The following is a 16,675-nucleotide window of genomic DNA, read 5'->3' as shown; positions in this document are numbered from 1 at the left end:
TTGTGCTTATTTGTGAATTTACATGTGTAAGTTAATTATTGTTGCATTATATAGCCTGGTTGGCATCATGGACAAACACAAACTGGAGTTCCCACCTCCGTGAAACAGCAAGCGGAGCTGTTCAAGGTGCTGAAGTGACGTGACTCTGACTGTGTACCAGGGAAAGCTGAGGAAGAATGTCTGCATCTTGAGCACCGTGTACGCACATGTGGATACCCTTAGAGGGGCGAAGGCAAAACCAGAGTCTGTGATGTACTACAACAACACCAAGTACGGCGAGGATATTTCGGACCAGATGGCGAGGGTGTACTTCGTCAAAGGCTGTAAGTGTCTTCTATAACATCCTCGACCTGGCTGGGATCAATGCCCACATCTTATTCAAGTAGCAGTAGGGGCAGGCGAGCCCAGAGGAAAGTCCTGCAGCAGCTGGCAGAGGAGCTGAGGGCAGAATACATGGAGGGGAAGGGGGCCCCAGCAGGCAACACAAGGTGGGCAGCAGCGGAAGCAACCACCGCAACAGCAGCAGACACGGAGGCAGCGCCGGTCCGAAAGAGCTGCAAACGGAACCAAATGTCGGACACTTGAAATGCCACAAGCCCGTGTGTGATAACTGTGCGAGGAGAGCGGAGGTAATCTGTAGACTGTGACCGGGGATCACAACAGCATATGAATTATATAAATAAAATGTTTCATAATCAAATAAGTTATTTTCAATTGTTAACTGAGTTTTCTCTATTAAAATCTTGTGTAAATATACGCAATAATTATGGTTTACTATGTACGATGATATGAATATTGATAAATGTAGCTATAATTATATATATATATATATATATATATATATATATATATATATATATATATATATATATATATATATATATATATATATATATATGACACAATGAATGCATTCATCCCTCAGTTGGGTACACAAGCTTGAAATAGGGTAATCATTTTTTAACCTAACAGGTACATTTATCTGAAAAGTACCCTGTAAGGTACAGAAATGGTCCTTGAGGTAGTAATTCTTGACCTTTGTTTAATTTTTAAGGTACAAAGTCATGGCTGATAGCAAAAGGTACATAAGTGTACCTGTGTGTGTGTACATATATATATAGCCTGTAAATTGTCGTTAACTGACGGAAATTAGGGAGATTTCCTTCTTGGAAGCAGCTTCATGGAAGCATTGTGTCCGACATTACAAAGAGGAGACGGATGGCTTGGCTAGCAGCTGTAAGACACCCGGAGATCAAGTTTGCCAGCATCCAGAGATATATAAAAGTGTGTTCCAGACATTTTCATGCGGGTAAGTGTTTTGATTGTTTACTATTGGTCATGCTTTAGGGCTAAATCCGAATTTACTCCATAACAATAGCTACCCAGATGACCAGTTAGCCAGCTAGCTAGCCAATTGGCTGGCTAACTGGCTGTCTCTAGCTCTCTACCAGCTGGTAGATACATAGATCGATAAACATTACCCCAGAAATTTTCATTCAGGTGAGTGTTTTGAGTATTTTATTGTTGGTGATATTTTAGTTCAAAATCCGATTTTGCTGCATAATAATGGCTATATGTCTATGATCTAGACAGCCAGATATCTAGCTAGCTAACAGTCCTGTCATTACTTGGTGTCCCAGAATCCTCGGCCTCTGGACTGGATTCCCACAATGCAGTAGAACTTTAGACGGCGGACATGTCGGGAACTGCTCGTCTATCAAGCTTGTCCACAGATGAGCCAATTAAAAAAATCTCTGAAGCTGGAATACAAATAAATGAAGAGGAAGCAAAGAAATTTAGGGGTAAGTAACATTTCTATCTATAATACTGTTGGTAATGAAGTTTAGCGAGTCTAACTCAGGCAGTGTAACTTAATGTGAGCTAACTGCATGTTAATTCTCGTTTCTCTTATTTCAGAGTGAGTTTGGTCAGGTGACTAAATGCAGAAAAAATGCAGAAAAGTGAAATTACTTCCACCTGCTATTAACATTAGTTCTTGTGTCATTTCGTCATATTTTATTACCTTTACGGCATCGGCTTTGATCTTTTTTTCCCCTTTCGCATGCACTCCCTCATAGAGGCGCTGCAGACTTGGGAAGGCAGCCCCTTTTTTCTCTCTCCTGTCTTTGTTTTTTTTCCCCGCTCACGTACGGAGCCCCTGCAGACTTCGGGAGTGCACCCCCTTTTTTCCCCCACAGTCGAAGTGAGTTATGGCATCTCGGTGAGTCAGCATGTTGGAGTCGCTGCTTAAGTAGCTTAATAAAGATGGTTATGTTTGGTAGTTTCATCATTCGATTGTAATATGAAGTCACTGTCCACCCTAACTAATTTTGCATGGTCGCTGGCTGCCATTTGTGTAAATGTTCTACATTAATTAGGCTTTTTATGCAATGTGGATGATGTAACGTCCGCTAGTTGTTAGCTAGCTAACTATTCGGTTTGATGTGTGTTAGCTTCGTTTCGGGATTCTGTACTCCGTGTCCAGTCGCTCAGGCGTTTGGTTGAAGTGGTGGTCGTGTTAATTGGTGACTTTATCACATTTCATTACGGGAGGTGTATGAGCCGTGGTTACCATAACTCAGACATTTATCAGAGGTGAGGTAGGAGAACACAAGATAAAGATCGCCAGTTAAACCGCTACACCGGCCAGTGACGCGGAATAACGGCAGCATTGACACGACTGTTTTAGTGACATAAGAGCTAAGCTGAAGTGTGCCTTTTCCCCATGGTGGTTGTTCGCTTATTGGTGTGTGCGCAAGGTTTTCACTACTGCTAAAGCGGACCGCCTGGGTCAAATGCCCGATTAATGTGTGTGCGTTCACGGGGGTTTTGTGGACGCACGTCGCCTCCATAGCGGGCCATGTTAGGTGGCACAGCTCCACGGATGTGCATCTCCCACCGCTGTTGTGTCAGATGCCGGTGTTTCGGATTAACGCGGGGCTATGTTAACTGGCGACCGTCAGCCGAATGCGTCTGTGGTCACCCTAGCTACAACAGATGTTGAAAACGGGAAGAGAAGACGTAGCTGTCCTCAGATCTGCCTCTTTGTTCAGGTTTTCTCTGGTCAAAACATACCTGATACGTGTTCGGGCTGCTGTTTGATTTCTGCACATTTGACATTTCAAAATTCCATACTTTTTTCAGACCCTAATTTCTAGACTTCTCTGTAAGAAAAAGAAATTCAAAGAATTTGTGACATGAGTAATTAAATGTGTATCATGTAAATTATGCAATTAATCGTTTGTTTTCATTGTTCTGAATTTGTATGCCATTATGTCACCAAAAAAATTCCAGGAGATTGTAGCTAGGTATAATAGCACAAAATAATTTACCAAAATAACTTCAGATATGTATCAAGATAGATATGTTTCAATACAATAGTCTCCATTTCCCATACTTTTCAAGAACTGGAAATGTATAAAATCAAATTCCATACTTTTCATACTTGTGTAGGAACCCTGTGTGTGTGAGAGAGACACATTCATTTACCCATAACTGTGTTGTGACATGTGCATATGTTTATGTCGTAGCTCAGAAAATGACGTGGATGGAGAGACTGTGGACTGCGGACTGACTGAAAGCATGGTTGGATACCTGTTTGATGGATCATTCAAAAAGCAGATCAAGTTTCAACAGTTTGTATGGCAATATAAGGAGGGTGAGACCATTATTACATTACAACAAGTTCCACTTGAAGTTAATGAGTCTACAACACAGCTCCAACCTCAGCCTTTCACTTCTCCAAGGTATGTACATCTCCAACATGTCATCATGTTTTTATATACCTCATTCCCAGGTTTTGCCTTTTCTCTAACAGTAACAGCCAAGTGATTTGTTTTTAAGGGCCACAGTAGTTTTTTTTTTTAAATTAACACTTCATCTTTTTAAATTTGGCTTGGTTTATAATTTGTCACAATTTGTAAACAATGATGTAGTCCTGTTGTATTGCAGTCATGAACCAGCTCACAAGAGACTGCCTGCTGTGGTCATTATCCCAGCCTTTCCCAAAGATGTCCAGATGACCCTTAATGCCCAAGAAAGATGTCACATTGTGCCCAGACTCCGCAACAATATAATTAGAGTGCTGTACAAAATGATGGCAGAATACACCCTGTAAGTATTACTGCTATTACTACAGCTTCATATATTGTGAAAATTACCTTTAGACAAACTAGCCTATAGGCTGATTTTGGCTTTCTTGCTGTAGGTATCCAACCAATGCAGAGTATGTTCAAGTCAGCAAAGCGCTGATTGCGAAATACCCTTTCCTGAGAGATGTGGCGGGGAACAGCTATGTAAGTTTTTTTGTGTATATTTTTTACATAAGGTATTTGTGTGCATTTTTAGGGCCCGAGCAGGGAACCTGTGAGGACCCTATTGTTTTTGAAGGGATTCTTTATTTTTTTATTAGGGCCCGAACAGGGAACCTGCAAGGACCCTATTGTTAGGGCCTGAGCAGGGAACCTGCAAGGACCCTATTGTTTTTGAAGTGATTCTTTATTCTTTATTTATTTATTAGGGCCCGAGCAGGGAACCTGCAAGGACCCTATTGTATCTGAAGGAATTCTTTATTAGGGCCCGAGCAGGGAACCTGCGAGGACCCTATTGTTTTTGAAGTGATTCTTTATTAGGGCCCGAGCAGGGAACCTGCAAGGACCCTATTGTATTTGAAGCGATTCTTTATTTTTAGGGCCCAAGCAGGGAACCGGCGAGGACCCTATTGTATTTGAAGTGATTCTTTATTAGGGCCCGAGCAGGGAACCTGCAAGGACCCTATTGTATTTGAAGCGATTCTTTATTAGGGCCCGAGCAGGGAACCTGCTTTTATAATCTATTGTCGTCCTGAATTTCCACCACTAGGTGGCGCTGTTATTAAGCACAGTGCGTTTTGGCTAATATCTCCCATATACTTTGTCGCACATTCAAAAACCTTATATCCACGCGTTCAGTGAAGTGGGCTGAGTCTTGTGGTATAGGCCACGCCCATTCCCGCCTACCGTTTTTTTCGCTACGTCGCAAAATGTCGAAAACCTACTTTTTCGAACTCCTCCCAGGCGATTTCACCGATTTGCACGAAACTTGGCACACAGCATCTGTGGACCCTCCTGACAAAAACTTATTAAAAGAATTTTGATAGGCCAAACAATACTCAAGACATTAAATAACAACTTCCTGCAGATTTCCTCCCAAACAGGAAGTGTTAAATATCTCCACAATGGTGTGTCCAAATGACATGAGACCTAAGATAATACTTTGACATGAGTTCCTGAGGATGTTTGCAAAAGTGTAGGCGATGACCACAAGGTGGCGCTCTTTAAATTCAAATAGTTTATATCTCCACATCGGTTTGGCGGATTGACACCAAACTTGGTATACTTATTGCCACTGGCCTCTTGAGCATATCTCACAAAATGCTTATCAATCGGCCACTAGGTGGCGCTCTGGTGCCAGTTTAATTTTATATTTGGCCCTGTGCCCACACCATAACACTTGTGGAAATGAAATTCATAGGTTTGGTATAGACTAGCCCCTGCAACTTACACACCAAAAATGACCAGCAGGTGGCGCTATTTTTTATGTGAAAGCGATTTTGGCCCATAACTCACACATAATGTGTCACACATTGTTAAACCTTATATCTACTTATTCCCTGCATTCAGCTGAATTATTTGGTGTAGGCCACGCCCACTTTTGCGCTAACTTTTTGTTCGCAAAATTGGGACAAATGCAAAACCTACTTTTTCGAACTCCTCCTAGGCAATTTGACAAATTTGCACAAAATTTTGCATGAAGCATCTATGGACGCTCCCGACAAAAAGTTATTAAAAGAATTTTGACAGTCCATAAAACAGCCAAAATATAAAACAACAAATTCCTGCAAATTGTCTAGAAAGCAGACAATCATGTACATCTTAACAAAATACTTTCTGATTATCATGTAAATGTTGAAAATTGTGTGCAATGGACTGATGAGGCTTTGTGTAAAATTTGGTGCAGATCAACCAATAGGTGGCGATTTGGTCGCAGTCTAATTAGTTTGAATGGAAAGTAAATGGGAAAATCTTAAAAATCCTCTTCAAAACTCATCGCCTTTCAACCTCTTGTTGTGCTTCTTGCTTTGAGCTACAGATACTATTCCACATTTTAAAGAGTCAGAAGACCTTGAACTATTGGGCATGTATTCAGTTTCTAACAATCTTTAACAGTTTTCAAATCATCACAGTTTTAGTTTCAAGGATTTTTTAGGCTATTTTGTGATTTTATAATGGGTGTGTATTGCGTGAGCTAGAGTGCCTGACATCATCGCTACAGTGTAAAGCAGCTGGAAGAACTGGAGAAAAAATTCTCTTCAGCTACTGGACGATGATACTTTCAGCTTCTTCCCGAAACTATTTCTTTGCATTATGCCTCATGTGGACATTTTCGTCAGCCAGCTCCAGAAGCGGACCATCAACTCAGTCTTTGTCTGGGGAATCATGCAGCAGTACACGCACTATTTTTGACTTCAGCGTACATTACTTCATACCAGCGGGAGCAGGCCACCAAATTATACAGAAACACCTTCTTCAAGGCGTTGCGTGCGGAAGCCCTGCGGCAGCATGCACCGAGGTGCGTGGACTGGGGGGGGGGAATGCGGGCACGGATGTTTGATTTGCGCGCGCATGATTTATGGCAGTAGTGGGTGGAGGGTAACACTGGACAGCTCTTACTTTGTCTGCAATAGGTCGAACTTTCCCCTGACCTACAATCCGGCCCATATAGGTCACTGTAGCCTGTGCAAACTCGCACTTGGCGAGGCTGATGGTCAGGCGCGCCTCTGCCAAACACAGGAACAAAGCACGGACGCGTTCAACATGAGAGGGCCGCGTATCTGAACACACCACTACATCGTCCAAATAAACAGTGCACCCCTCTAAATCCCCCAAGAACCTTGTCATGAGCATCTGGAAAGTGGCTGGAGTGTTTCGCAATCCAAACGCCATTACATTGTATGCGTAAAGTCCATTCGGTGTAATAAATGCAGAGAGCTCAAAAGCATGCTCAGACAACGGGACCTGCCAATAACCTTTTAGTGGGTCAAACTTGCTTACAAACGCTGCGTGCCCAACCTGGTCAACACAGTTCTCCATGCGGAGTAGCGGAAAAGAATCGGGTTTTATCTCGGCATTTAATTTCCGAAAATCGGTACAAAATCTGGCAGTGTTATCTGACTTCAGCACTAAAATGCAGGGGGGACCTAACTAGAAGAGGAAGGAACAGCAATACCATTACTCAACATGTATTTCACTTCGGCATCAAGATATTTCTTTTTTACTCTGTAAAATCTTTGCCTAATTGGCTGTGCATCTCCCACATCTATGGCATCAATGACAGGTGTCTGAGTAGGGGTATCCCCAAACAAGCAGGGAAAAGATTTAACTACCTCAGACAGGTCGACTTGCTTACTCAGATAAATGTCCCAATAAAGCATGCAGATTATTCAGAGAATCTGAGTTTTTTAGCCGACCTTGCTGCACCACAGTATCAGATTCAGACAGCCCATCCTCTACCCCAGCATCCACAGACTGCAGAGGATGCACCGTGGACACTCTACCCACTGAACAGGCAGGGCGCGCAGGTGTGTGTGTGTGCGTGTGTAGGGAGACCCATTCATAATATGGTTTTAATAAATTTACATTATCAGAATGTTTGGTTTCTGGGGGTATGGAGTGAGCGTTTTCAGTATATCTGTTAACTGAACCTCCACTATGCTATTTATCCCAGCCAATATATTATGATTCAACAAGAAAGTCCTTAATCGAACATTTTTGACCCTGTTTGAACCCTGCTGAACGCCGACCTGGCTGCCCTCATGAGAACAATAGTAGTCGAACAAATAGCGACAGGGCTTGAAACTAACCTAAAGCCCATAAAGGACGAATTGAGCAAGATTCAGCTGAAAGTAACATCTTGCCTTGATAAAGTTGATTCACTAGAAGCTGCAGCGAATGAGGCTGAAATAAGGCTGTCGAAGCTGGAGCACAAGAATAAAATGCTGGCTATGGAAGTCTCCTTATTGAAACAGAAAGCTGAATTACTTGAAAACCAAAGCCAAAAGTTCAATCTCAGAATACTTGGACTAACGGAGGAAATAGAACAAGGCAGATCCACTTCGTTGTGAACGATATGCTGTGTGAGCTGTTTGGTCAAGTGGACTTGGGCCCACATCGCCCACCGCATCGGCATCAGGGATAAGGTCTCACGCTGCATGATTATACGGCTGTATAGCTTTGAAGTAAGGCAGCATATTATCCGACTGGCAACGGAAAGGAGAAAGCAACCAGACCGGCTAAAGTACAGAGGCCACAAGATCCTCTTTTTTTTCTTTTTTTTTTTTCTTATTGAGTGGTGTGATGGAAAAATTTTCATTATGGGTTGATGAATTTTGAACTATTTTGTTGAATATGATTTCTTATGCAAACGTATGAACACCTAACCTCTGCCCGATATGATTGTAATAGAGTCACGAACCAGCCAAAACTCAGATAGAAAGTCGCCTTCTTGTCTCATGTTTTATGTCTGATCATTTTATGCTTCGCACAGAGTCCCAGGTCATGCGTCATGAAGTTTTAACTTTGTCTTGTGTGGATGAGAAGCCTGTCTGATTGGGATAGTCGTATGTACGTATGTGTGTAGCTTAATCACTGCTGGCACCGAGAGTGCTTGTCTCTTCCCCTGACCTTGTTGATATCTGTGTATAAATTGTGAACACTCCTTTACTCTGGGCTCATTCACTCAGCTCATGAATTTGACTGTGTGGTGAGTCCATCTGCAGATGGTTGGATTAAACTTGCCGAAAAGACAGATCTGACTTTACTCTTTTATTGACAGAAATTTCCACCACAATTTGGCGACGAGGGATGGGATCACTTCTGTGAGAGAGCGCCTTAAACTCAGTGCAGATGGTTCAAAGGGTACCCAGGAGCTCGGACTCCAAAACCTCAACCTCGCCATCAAAGGAGCAGAGACGTGAGGGCCTGACGCCTGAGACAAGGTGGCTCGCTCACAGCTGTGATCTACAGAACCGTGTGGAAACTGTCTTCTCGGTAAGCCAATATTCAACAGACCGTCGGTGTGTGTGTATGTACTTGAATCGATTCTCGCCACTTTTGGGTGGGCGTGACAGGTGTGTCAACAGGGCAGGTTTGGGTTTCGAACCGCTGTAGAATCAAGGAAGCTTCAGAAAATTTGTGTGTACGTACTTGAATTGATTCTCGCCACTTTTTGGGTGGGCGTGACAGGTGTGTCAACAGGGCAGGTTTGGGTTTCGAACCGCTGTAGAATCAAGGAAGCTTCAAAAGGGTTTCAGTCCCTGTGAGATTTTCTAGAGAACTCCGCTTTGTGATAGAGAGGAACTGAGAGCCAGCGAGCACTGAGTTTTTCCTTCCTGGGAGTAGAGCAAATCACGTGGGAAATTGATGCCCGGATTTGTCCCTCTCTCTCGTTAGGGGGAAAGTAATTTCTCAAAGTGGGTCGCAGTGCCAAGGGCCTGCTCAGACACAGACAGAACTAACATTTAATTTCTTTCCTATGCATCTTTTTCCTTTTTTCCCTCCTCTGAGTGACTTTAGAAATTAGAAGAAAAAAAAAGGGGGGGGATGCCGGACGGAAAGGGAGTGTGCATGTGTCAATTGTCTATCCCCAGTTTGTTTCTGTGTAGTTGTTGAGGTTTCGTTCACATGTGTAAATTGTCGGTCTCCGTTTGTTTCTGTGTTAGTTGTTGAGTTTTCGGTTGCATGTGTCAATTGTTTGTCTCTATTGGGTTTTTTCCCGAAGTTACAAATTCTGCAGATTGGGTTTTTATTAGAAAACAGTTGTCTAGGTCATTGCATTGCCTTTTATCCATTTCTTTTGTTGATTTTACCGCTCCTTGGTCTCATATCCACTCGAGTGAAAGAAAAATAATTTTAACAACGCCTTGTTTCCTTTAGAAATTTTTTATAATCAATTCGGGGGTAATAAAAACCAAAATGGGTTCAGGAAACAGCAAAATTCAAAAACGATTATCCACTCAAGCTGACCTCCCCTCACATTCAGTATATGATTGCCAATTACGGTAAGAAGAGTGTGGATCAACTTGAAGTGTGGGTCCGAGAGTGTGGGTTTCCAAGTGCTGGCAGTTTTGGCACCAAACAACTTGCCACCTTAAAAAGCAAACTATAACAAATGGAAAGGGAAAAAAGGGAAGAGTGGAAAGAACAAACAGACATTTGAACCAGATTGGGAAGCTTTCACAAATTGCCAGGAGGAAGCTTTTCACAGGGATAAGAACAGGCAGGCAGGGCCAGCTCCTCTAACCTCTCAGTCTCAGTGTCTCAAACTAGATCCCAATCTGGACTCGGCTCCGGCTAAGTCGTCTGCACCATCTGCACCACCTGCACCGTCTGCACGCCACGAGAGGACTCCAGGGCCACCGGACATGAACTGGGAACCAGCAGCTGGGATGTCCTCCGCGCCGCCCGCCTTCCTACGACACCCACCACCCGTCGTACGGCGAGAATTCCACCCAGGGCGGGGCAGAGCGAGGCGATCGCTGGTGGTTGAGAGCCTAAACACACCACCACCATATGCCACTGTCAGCCACAGCCCACACCACACACGGAGCAACTCTGTATACAACTTCCAGGCTCCCATGGTGGAGGTGGCGGGGAGTGAGGGTCGAGTGCAGCTGGTTTATAGGCCTTGGACATACAGTGACATGAAGGACGCTGCCGCATCGCCTCCAGACGTCCGCAATGGGGGAGTGGAGTTTGCGGTTCAGCTCATAACGTTTTGCCGACAGTTCAAGCCCACCACTGCTGAACTGCAACGCCTGCTGATGGTTCAGATGGGTTCAACGCGGGCCTGAGTTGCGGGCGACTACCCCGTGGAGGACATTAGGGTAGAGAACTCTGACTGGGCCAGCGACGACAATTTGGCATACAAAGATGCCATTGGGGGATTATGTCACAGAATCAGACAGACCTTCCCTCTGAAATTAGACATGGGGAATATTTTTTCTTGCAAACAACGTGACAATGAACTCTTAGCGGACTATCTGGTCAGACTCACCGCAGTCCACACCACACACAGTGGCCTCGCGAAGCCCCGAGTCATGGGAGGTATCCATGAAGTCACTCCCTGGGAGGCCCAGCTACGGGACCGCTTCATGAATGGCATGAAGCCAGAGATCAGCAGAATGGTGAGAGAACAATATGTGAACTGGGACAATGCAAATCTCGAAACCGTTGAGGAACGGGCCAACCACGCAGAAAAGTTCCTCAGCGATGAAAAGAACCGAAAGGCGACAGGCTTGACAGAAAGACTCCAATTAGCTCAGTTGGCATACTACGAGCACCAAGCGAGGGGTCGCGGACGAGGACGAGGAAAGGGACGCCGGTGCAGATTCAAAAAACGCCCTGGCGCCTGTCATAGATGTGGAAAAATGGGACATGGGCAAGACAACTGCCCAGAGAACGACCCAACGGACGACTGACTAGCTGAAGAGCTGAGTACAGTGACGGACGAATCTGGTTTTGACGCACAGGCTGAGGAGGAGAAACAACCTACGTATCTTTCACGTGAGAGCACCAACACTGACACACACACACCACAAGAGATGTATGCCCTTACACTACAAGCTATCACATATCTTGAAAATAAACGCAACACGCAACACACACGCAGACATGGTGAGAGCACAAGACCTTCAGTGCACAGCACACATCTCCCTCGGTCCTGATAGCTTTGAAAAAACTGGTGCAGGGAGAGACAGGGACAAGATAAACTGAGGCTCGTGTGGTTGTATTGGAACGACAAAATGTGTGTTGCTTCTGTAACCTTGACGGATTCCCACTCTCAGCGTTTGTTCTCGGTACCGAACTCTGACCCTCACATTCCATTGATAAAACCAAAGGGGAAAGGGTGGCAGGAATTGGGACCATGGACCAGGGCATGCAATGATGCAACAGGTTGGACACAGATGTCCGATCCACATGTTGAGTATCACCGCAGTTTGAGAACATACAGAAAAAGGTTTTCAGCTGTAGTAACTGCAGTGCGATCTGTCGAGCTCACACCTGACACAAAATGGGATTTGTCAAAATTTGTCAGGTCAAATAAGGGTTGTTTTGATCCTTTTGATGCTTGTCATGAAAGATTTTTTGTTGATGACGTCACTGAGGTACCAGAGTTCCGAGTCACCAACAATCCTGCCAGCCCTAACGCAGCACTGCACGACAATTTGGATTCCTTAAGGCTGCCCAGCAATAGTGCACTGTTGACTTATGTGGATGATCTGTTGATTTGCTCTCCCACCAGAGAAGCCTGTGTAGCAGACACAGTGGCCTTGCTGTCCCGTCTGGCTGATAACGGACACAAAGCAAGCCTGTCAAAGCTGCAGTTTGTCTGTGAGAAAGTTGTTTTCCTAGGTCATGCGATCACAAGGGCAGGGAAGACTCTCTCTCCCTCCAGAATAGCTGCAATCCAGTCTATTCCGAGGCTTCTCACCAAAAAGCAAGTAATGAGTTTTTTGGGTATGACGTCATATTGCAGACAATGGATCCTGAACTACGCAGAAATAGAGGCACCATTGGCAGCAATCGCCCATGGGAAAGGCCTCAATGCGAACGACAAAGTTGAGTGGACGACTGACGCTGACAAAGCATTCACTGACCTCAAACTGGCCCTGCAGTCTCCCCCGACTCTGGGCCTGCCCGACTGCTTACGACCTTTCACCCAGACAGTCGACGAAAAGGGTGGGTACATGACTTCCGTATTGCTACAAGACCACAGGGGCCGCAACAGGCCTGTAGCATACTTTTCATCAAAACTTGATTCAGTGGCGGCAGGCTTGCCTGCCTGCCTCAGAGCTGTGGCTGCTGCAGAGAAAGCAGTGATGGCCTCTCGAGACATTGTAGGGTATTCTGATCTGACACTGCTGGTACCCCACGCTGTCTCCTTGATTTTGCTTGAGCAGAAAACCTCTCATCTCTCAGCTGCTAGGTGGCTGAGATACAACACCATTCTACTAGAGCTCCCAAACATTACTGTGAAACAATGTACAGTTCTTAATCCTGCTACCCTTCTTCCCACAGCTGACGATGGAGAGGCGCACGACTGTGTTGCTATCATTAATGAAGTCTGCTCTCCCAGACCTGATCTGCCGGAAGTGCCACTTCAGAATGCAGACCTGGAACTGTTTGTGGATGGCTCAGCATCAAGGGACCCAGGGACAGAAAAGAACCAAACAGGGTTTGCAGTCACAACATTACATGACATTGTTCTAGCTGAACCTCTTCCCTCAAACTATTCCGCTCAAGCCGCAGAGCTTGTAGCCTTAACAAAAGCATGCACATTGGCCAAGGACAAGTCTGTTAACATTTTCTCAGACAGTCGTTATGCCTTGGGAGTTTTTCATTCATTTGGCCAAATTTGGGCAAACAGAAAATTCCTGACGGCTTCAGGAAAGCCAATTGCACATCACACGTTGGTTGCCTCCCTCCTCGATGCTCTGCTGCTACCAAAACATATCGCTGTCTGTAAGTGTGAAGCTCACACTAACAAACCCGACTTCATTTCACAGGGAAACACCAGAGCAGACGCCGCTGCAAAGGCAGCAGCTAAGCAGCGACTAACAAAGCAATGTGTTGTTATCCCTGCCTCACCACTGACACCTTTCGCAGATCTGCAGGAACTACAAGTGAAAGCTACTGCAAGAAGAAGGCTGTGACGGCCCTGTTGAGCATCTGTTTGTCCTCTCAGTGCCTTCTAGGAGAACCAGGAAGCAGTGGGCCGTCCTAAGCAGACCACACCTTAGGGTGTGGCATCACTGATAAAAGGCTGCCTCAGTCAGTCTGCTCTCTCTCTCTGGTGGCTGAGCAGCTGACTGCTGCTATGGCCTACAACCTGCTGTGGTTTGGTGTTTGCTGTCTTAAATACATATAGACTTGCACACACACACTACATTTGATACAACACACACCCACATTATGTTCTTTTCAGGTTGTTTAGTTAAATAAATACTGAAATCTCAGAGCTCTGTGTGTCTCCTCTCCTTTGTTTCAACCTGAGAGCCAGGGTTGTAACAAGGCCAACTGCAGGCAAGCTGGTTGCGCTGTCAAAGAGAATGTTTGTTTGGTATGGTCCTAACAACAAACCGTGCTTGCCCAAATATCTTTTTCCTCACTATGCTAAGTTGACACATGGACGAGATCATATGTCAAAAGGGGGAATGATGAGTGAGATACAAAGATATTGGTTCACAAAGGGCTTCTCAGCCTTCTCCCAAACTTTTTGCAAAAGGTGTGTGATCTGTGCCACAAACAATGCAGGGGGAGGTCTTCGGACGCAACAGGGCGCCCATCCACCCCCTAAAAGACCATTTGATCATTTACAAATGGATTTCATTTAACTAACACCTAGTGAGGGAAATACTGTCTCGTGGTGGTCGACATGTGGGTGGAAGCTTTCCCTACATCCAAACAGGATGCGGCAGCAGTTGCAAAAGCCTTAATCATCCCACGTTGGGGAATTCCAGCTAAAATTTCCAGTGATAATGGCACACCTTTTGTAAATACAGCCCTGAAAAGTGTGGCAGACTACTTAGGTATTGACCTAAAACAGCACTGCTCCTACCACCCAGCAAGCGGAGGTGCCGTAGAAAGAGAAAATGGCACCCTGAAAAACAAGCTTGCTAAATGTTGCGAAGAAACAGGTCTGTCATGGACCAAAGTCTTGCCAACCGTCCTCATGCACATGAGGGCTAGAATCAGAGCTAAAAACAACCTTAGCCCTTTTGAAATCTTGGTTGGTCGACCTCTGCACACTGGGATTTGGCCCGGCACGAGACAGCTCCCAGGGACAGGTCAGTGTGAGGATGAAATGTTGCGTTATTGTGCAAACCTGTCCTCTGTTCTTTCTGATATTCACAAACAGGTCAAGGACGCTCTGCCTGCCCCAGCAGCCCACAAACTGCATGATTTGGAGCCAGGGGATTGGGTCGTCATTTGGGATCTCAGGGGAAAGAACTGGAGAGCTCGCAGATGGAACGGTCTGGTCCAAGTGCTTCTGACCACGGAGACAGCAGTGAAGATCGCAGAGAGAGCCACCTGGGTTCACGCAAGCCACTGCAAACGGGTTCCAGAGCCAGCGGACGACACCTCACAGAGCATGCTTATTGTAGAATAATCATGACTGATGTTTGAGCATGTCTTTTGAGCTGTGAAAAGAATCTGTTTTCCAAGCTGACTTGATTTTTTTTTTATCCTTCACTATTACTTACGAAGGATTTTTTTTTAATCTAGTCTGTAGTGAGCATAGTATGCTCAAAGGGAGGAATTTTGATAGAAAAATTCCTTTTCATTATGGGTTGATGAATTTTGAACTATTTTGTTGAATATGATTTCTTATGCAAACGTATGAACACCTAACCTCTGCCCGATATGATTGTAATAGAGTCACGAACCAGCCAAAACTCAGATAGAAAGTCGCCTTCTTGTCTCATGTTTTATGTCTGATCATTTTATGCTTCGCACAGAGTCCCAGGTCATGCGTCATGAAGTTTTAACTTTATGTCTTGTGTGGATGAGAAGCCTGTCTGATTGGGATAGTCGTATGTACGTATGTGTGTAGCTTAATCACTGCTGGCACCGAGAGTGCTTGTCTCTTCCCCTGACCTTGTTGATATCTGTGTATAAATTGTGAACACTCCTTTACTCTGGGCTCATTCACTCAGCTCATGAATTTGACTGTGTGGTGAGTGCATCTGCAGATGGTTGGATTAAACTTGCCGAAAAGACAGATCTGACTTTACTCTTTTATTGACAGAAATTTCCACCACAGTGGCAACAATGAATGAATGGAATCGGGCATCAGTATTGGAGGGAACTGCAGATTGCGGTTCCTACGTCACATGTCTCGCATTAGGTCGAGATTGGGAAATGCGGGGAAGGGGGAGGGGGGAAGGGGGCGGAAGGATGGATGCGGGAGGTATGGGAGGGATGATGAGGCCGAGTGTAAAGGAATGGGCTTCTCTGGGGTAACAGGTTTCTGTAACAATTCCCTGTCCTTTTCTCCTTTTCCTTTCTATTAAGTTTATTACTTTGGATCCCTGGTTCCCAAAATTAGCCTTAAGACTATTGATGATGAAATGTGTAAAATAAAAACCTGTAAATTGGTCAATATAATCTGCAAATGTTTAAACTCTCAGTACTTTACTGGAATGTACAGGGTATTAATAAGAGCACTACATATACAAGTTGCAATGAATTTCTAGATAGGAAAGGAATTGATATAGCTCTGATTCAAGAAACTCACATAATGGCATCAGATATAGGTAAATTAGATAATAGCAAATATGATGTTGTCTCATCCTCTCATTCTATCAGTAGGAAAAATGGAGTGATGATTCTAATGCGCAATACTTTTAATTCTAATATAGCTGAGCAAGGAAATTACTCTGCTGGTAGAATTTCCTATATCAAAGGTACTCTTGCTGATAAAAAGATGGCATTTATATCGGCCTATGCTCCCAACATCCTCGATCCTTCATTTTATGCACAATTGACAAAGAAGTTATAAGACCTTTCGGGTTTCTCTGATGTCTGGAGAACTTTCAACCCTCATACAAAACAGTATACTTTTTTCTCTGCGAGAC

General features: G+C 44.5%; 1 protein-coding gene and 1 long non-coding RNA gene across 13 annotated transcripts; one reads left to right on the top strand and one right to left on the bottom strand.

Moving 5' to 3' along the window:
• Positions 1-1,098: 1,098 nt before the first annotated feature.
• On the top strand, positions 1,099-15,493 carry LOC119023134. Of its 12 annotated transcripts, none has more exons than XM_037104826.1 (7): positions 1,099-1,309; positions 1,641-1,802; positions 2,079-2,203; positions 3,531-3,746; positions 3,952-4,113; positions 4,208-4,295; positions 10,352-15,493. In XM_037104826.1, exons 2-7 carry the CDS (start codon positions 1,776-1,778, stop codon positions 10,886-10,888), a joined length of 1,155 nt encoding a protein of 384 aa, XP_036960721.1. In that variant the 5' UTR covers positions 1,099-1,309; positions 1,641-1,775; the 3' UTR covers positions 10,889-15,493. The 12 variants fall into 12 exon arrangements, 9 of the variants coding, with proteins under 9 accessions (XP_036960721.1, XP_036960725.1, XP_036960723.1 ...); XR_005076172.1 differs by lacking the exon at positions 1,099-1,309 and having other exon boundaries at positions 1,679-1,802; positions 10,352-11,600; positions 14,956-15,493; XR_005076171.1 differs by lacking the exon at positions 1,099-1,309 and having other exon boundaries at positions 1,679-1,802; positions 10,352-11,600; positions 13,116-15,493.
• Positions 1,502-2,161, bottom strand: LOC119023136. Its single transcript, XR_005076175.1, has 2 exons — positions 2,024-2,161; positions 1,502-1,760 (listed from the first exon to the last, which is right to left on the bottom strand). It is a non-coding gene; the product is annotated as an uncharacterized LOC119023136 (long non-coding RNA).
• Positions 15,494-16,675: the final 1,182 nt, after the last annotated feature.

The sequence above is a fragment of the Acanthopagrus latus genome, chromosome 7, assembly GCF_904848185.1.
Source record: "Acanthopagrus latus isolate v.2019 chromosome 7, fAcaLat1.1, whole genome shotgun sequence".
Taxonomy (NCBI): domain Eukaryota; kingdom Metazoa; phylum Chordata; class Actinopteri; order Spariformes; family Sparidae; genus Acanthopagrus; species Acanthopagrus latus.
The sequence above is the reverse complement of the archived record's forward strand: the minus strand, read 5'-3'. Positions and strand labels throughout refer to the sequence as shown.

Bases quoted from the DNA above. Each gene is read 5' to 3' on its own strand.
- LOC119023134 (XM_037104824.1), top strand. From the start codon at position 11,840: ATGTGTGTTGCTTCTGTAACCTTGACGGATTCCCACTCTCAGCGTTTG. The intron at 12,777-13,115 runs GTGGGTACATGA...TTCTTCCCACAG, and splicing joins CCAGACAGTCGACGAAAAGG to CTGACGATGGAGAGGCGCAC.